The following is a 4,871-nucleotide window of genomic DNA, read 5'->3' on the forward strand; positions in this document are numbered from 1 at the left end:
GTTGATAGACCTGACAGCTGATACTTACATCACGCGCCTTACATGAATTGAATCTACCATATGTGGTCTCCAGGAGCTCCATATCTCCTCAATCACCTGTCCAGTCGGCTATGAAAGAGGCGGTAATCAAGCAACACAATTTTCTCAATCTGTCATAGCAAAATTCCATGGTGCATAAACTCCAGTATCCTCAAGTCTAGACTAATACTCAAGTTGCTTTNNCAGGCCAACCGTGCAACTAAAAGGTCCAGACACAAGAACTATCATATTCCCAAATCTCAAACCAAACACCAATATCCGTATCTTTTCTGTCACCAGTGAGTTTCCTAGGCAAATATACTCCATCTCAGTCCAAAACTCTTGGCCCAATCTCGCTCGATGTACCCCAACAATCATTGCCATCCCGTTTTGTCACTTCTCGCATGGCGATGTCGTCCTGAGCCCTGATATTCCCTCAGTTCAGGTCCAGAGTGTATCCCGCATGCTCGTGTCTACGAAGAAGAGTATCGCGCACCATCTTCTAGGTGGTGGCAATCTCCTCCACATAGTGCTCGTCCTGCTCCCAGGGCTCATCCGTGTCATCTTCCCTAGGCTCCTTCACGTCGATCCAACAATGATGAGGTTCATCTTTGGGTTCATCTCCCTCCTTGATCATCCAGACACGCGCGACAAATTGCGGATCAGCTCCGCCAGGAAGTCGTCGACCAGGCTCAGGGTCGTATCCCAGTCGGTGAACAATCGGCTCTACCTCGTACCACGCCAGGGGAGAGAACTGGACTTTGTGGGTTCGCGTATGATACCGGAAGCCAGCCCACTTTCCTCCGAGTGAGCGAGTTCCACGGCTATACCCATAGAGCCCGATGAATGGTAGGTCTGAATCATGAATGTAGGTTTCATGTGGGTTGATAGATGGGTGTAGATCTTCTGGCTGCGAGATAAGAGCCGCATGGTGGGATGTGAAAATTGAGGGAGGGAACGCCCAAAGGATTCCAGTATCAGCCTGGATGCCCTTGTCCTCGAAATATCGGGCCGCGATGGCGTTGTAGGACCCAACGCGGTTGAATCCCCAACTCTCACCGTTCGGGCGTGGTGCTTCGATATCCGGTCCCTCCATCTGAAAGCCGGAGATGTGCCACATACGGCTCATCATGGACACCGACACGACGGCTTCCTCCAGGAAAGGGAAGCGAGAGAACATGGGGAGGTCGGTCTCGAAAGGCTCGTTTTTCCAACGAAGACTGTTGGCGACGGTTTGGGCTCGGTTGGTTCGAGAGACTATCAAAGTCAGCGATTGCAATCAAATGTTTTTAGGAAGACTTACCGAATCCCATGGTGTCCTGCGACCGAGGCTGCATAGGGTAGTGATTCGATACGATCAAACGACGGATGGGCAACGCTTCTTCATCAACCGTATATCCAGCCGCTTTCATAGATCGAAGCCAGGAACTGTCTGGTTTCGGCTTTGGAATAGCCATCCAGAATACAACAAGGGTATCCTGCATAGGATTCATCGTGAACTTGATTCTTCCATCCGCCACTGCGATGGCCTTGATGTAGTGGATCGCTTCCACTACTCGCTTGAAATCTTTGGACACCCGCTTGAGCCTTCCTACAGCGACATAAGGCGCCCGGTGGTGAACCTGAGCCCCATGGTCAATGGGGCTGGACATTGGAGGGATCAAGTATCCCACAATGGCCACCTTGACCTCCATGGGGAGTTTCGAAAAGGGGAACGCCATCTGGTAGAGCTCGTATGAGATATAAAACGGGGATAAATAGAGTGTAAACTGATGACTTGCTGTGGTGGTGTCGTCAATGTTGTGTTGAAGTGTATATCCAAGGTCCAAGTTTAGACAAAAGGCTTGGGTGAGAATAATCCGCCGTAGGTTCTGGAGACGGGAGGATATGAGAAGGGCAGAAAGGGTCTTATGATACTTGTGTGTCAAACGCCCGGCGCGCTGTGGAAGATGTTGTGCTTTCTACAGAGCCGGGGGGATCTGGTTGGCTTTCAGATAGTTGATCAAGGCGAGGTTGATACCTGCTTTCACAGTCAAGAGCGGTGAGAGATGTGATAGGGGGCTTGAGATCAAAGAGTAGATGTTGCGTAGAGGGAGAGATTGTTGTCGATAGTTGGTACTCTCAAGGATGTTGTCCTGTTCTTTTCGTTGTCGAATTGATGGAAGGTTGTGGTGATACTAAGAGTTGAGATCTTTGGTAGAATATGATAGAAGTCTTACGATGTGATGTTGTGGATAAGAAAGATGGGCTGTTTCTGCCGTCAAAGAAGATGGATGAAAGTGTCGGTTGGGATGATGGTTCCGGATGTTGTGATATGCGAGGATTAACTGGGATGAGGTTTCAAGAATACCTCAAGACTTGGGATAATAGAAGATAAAGCGATGAGTCATGGTGGATGGATAAGAGAGAGTTTCGTGGGATATTTGGGATGATGTTGGTGTATGAAGGAAGAAGATGGAAGAGTTGATCGAACGCGAAGTGTGGGGTGAGAGACGAAGAAGGAAACGCAGTCGCTGCCACTGGCGGTATCAGATTGTTTGTTCGCCTGGCCCATGGAGAAGTTGGCAGTGGAAGTAGAGGGGTCTCAGAGCTGCGGGTGCTGCCTGGGCTGCTAGTCCCATGCCGTTTGAGTCATTCTGGTGACGAATCATCCATCCCCTATTGAAAATGGCCAGAACTTGCTTCTGAGGGCAATGTTCACACAGGCCACGACGCGAGTGATCATGGTGATGTTCACTTGCAGTGAGAAGTTCTGTAAAACTTCTCGCCGAGCCCCTCAGATGTATAGCGATTTAAGCCCGAACAGGAGTCGGGGACATTGTCATGAGCATTCCGGGGAATAACATGCGATATATCATCTCATACTCCAGTCGGTACTTATGTTGGTAGTCTCAGATATGGGATGAGGGACGAACATGATCGATCTTCTGAAGTCACAGAAAATAGGAAAAGAAAGACAATTGGACCTAGCTTCTCTTTCACTTTGAAGTATGTCTAGGACTTTTGCGTCCTTCGTCTCAGGCACTCAACATGTGACGAAACACCAACATCACAACTAAACCGGCGAGAACTAGGCTCTGCCTCGCTAGCGCGGCTGTTACCGCTGAACACTATGTTCGAGTTCACCAGCAACACAAAATCCCTCACAGAAGTTTCTTAAGCCCAGGCCATTGCCCTGCTCACGCGCATGTTGATCTGGTGCGGGTCGCGCGTCTCCGCTTACCCGAATGAACATATCAAAAGTCCTTATGAAGTGGTGTTTATGAGATGGGCCATTGGGCGGGCATGCGTGTAATCAATTTCTGGGACAGGTGCTTTGCTTGGCATTCCTAAGACGTGTTTTCGGTGTCCAATGTATCAGCAGCATCATCCGGTATGGTGTAGTGNNTGTACCGGAGTTTCCTTTTGCCCTTTCCAGCGAGTGCATCTCCATCATTTTTGCTTGACCTTGTTTGTCGGATTGACCTAAATCAGTTTGTCTGAATTGATTAGTCTGGAGCCATTAATTGACATGTACGTGAAACTGGGAGAGCGCGATTGTGTGAAGCAGTCTGACATTGCAAAAGAGACCAAGTATTGACATATCTACTCTACTATCTCTATATCCTTCAATTCCTGCTCAAATGCATCATCCTTCCAGAACCTCTTGTCAAGTCCAAATCATCAATTCATCATCCAATGACTCTTAGTAGACATAGAAGATCTCAGTCTCGCTATCTTGAGCACGGAGCTTCTGGTTGCGTCTCTTGAGAATAATCTTAGCAAGCCAAGCAAGAGCAGCAGTGCCAATACTGAAAGCAGCACTGCTGGCCATGGCAATAGCATATCTAGGCTCGTCGCTCTTGGGCCAGAGATAAGGAGTCCAGATAAAGCTAATGTTCATGATCATAGTAACCATGCTGATGGCAACAGCCTTCTTCTCCTTGGTCTGACCGCAGACAGAGCCGCACCAACCGAGGATAAGACTGTTGACGGCGTAGGTTCCGATGGTGAAGATGACCATGCAGACGTAACGACCGGCAGTGTTGAGCGTAGCGGCGGCGGAAGCGAAACCGATGACTGCGACCGTCTTGGAGGCGGTGATGTGCCAGGTTCGTTCGTTGTATTTGCCTGACATCCATGAGACGAGGATGGTGCTGGCGCCGGCAATGAGGTAGGGAGGGCATGTGAGGACAAGAGTGATGGTGGTGTTGAAGCCGAGAGTCTTGACGACAGTAGGGAACTAACTTGTTAGCAATTGACTCGAAGCGAGGAATTGAGATACTTACAAAGTTCTTGAAGCCGTTGGCAGCCAAGTGAAGATGAGCCATGGCACAGAAGATCCAAACCATAGGATCACTAGCAGCCTGCTTAAGACCCTTCAAGGTGCTAGTCTCACCCTTGTTACCCACAGTATCAAGCTCCATACGGTTATGCGCAAGCTGTCTCTCCTCCTCAGTCAACCACCTAGTAGTAAGAGGGAAATCAGGAAGGACAAAGTATCCGATAACAGCAATCACAAAAGTGACAGCACCCTGGAGGATGAAGAGCCACTTCCAACCAGCGAGGCCAGCGACGTCATCAAGACCGTGGAAGATACCAGCAGCGATGAGACCGGCGAAAGCAGTGGCGAGGATGTTTCCGGTGTAGAGGATGGCGATGCGGGTNNTGCGGGTGTAGAAGATGGAGAGGAGATAGACGGCGCCGGGGTAGTAGGGGGCTTCGGTGAGACCGAGGAAGAAGCGGGTGAGGAGCAGACCCTTGAAGTCTTTTGCGACGGCGGTGAGGGCGCTGACGACGGCCCAGAGCATCATCATGATACCCTGAGATGTTAGTTTAGATGCTTGGGGAGTGGGGAGGGGAGGAAGCTTACC

At 49.8% G+C, this 4,871-nt stretch overlaps 2 protein-coding genes across 2 annotated transcripts; both read right to left on the bottom strand.

Moving 5' to 3' along the window:
* Nucleotides 1-520: 520 nt before the first annotated feature.
* Nucleotides 521-1,712, bottom strand: FTJAE_14088 (uncharacterized protein; the record flags this gene model as incomplete). The annotated part of the gene is made up of 2 exons (XM_037347291.1): nucleotides 521-1,275; nucleotides 1,322-1,712. 2 exons carry the CDS (start codon nucleotides 1,710-1,712, stop codon nucleotides 521-523), a joined length of 1,146 nt encoding a protein of 381 aa, XP_037198896.1.
* Nucleotides 1,713-3,703: 1,991 nt separating this feature from the next.
* Nucleotides 3,704-4,811, bottom strand: FTJAE_14089 (tartrate transporter; the record flags this gene model as incomplete). The annotated part of the gene is made up of 2 exons (XM_037347292.1): nucleotides 3,704-4,240; nucleotides 4,287-4,811. 2 exons carry the CDS (start codon nucleotides 4,809-4,811, stop codon nucleotides 3,704-3,706), a joined length of 1,062 nt encoding a protein of 353 aa, XP_037198897.1.
* Between the last annotated feature and the right edge of the window lie 60 nt (nucleotides 4,812-4,871).

This window comes from Fusarium tjaetaba (assembly GCF_013396195.1).
Source record: "Fusarium tjaetaba strain NRRL 66243 chromosome Unknown NRRL66243_c0000544, whole genome shotgun sequence".
Taxonomy (NCBI): Eukaryota; Fungi; Ascomycota; class Sordariomycetes; order Hypocreales; family Nectriaceae; genus Fusarium; species Fusarium tjaetaba.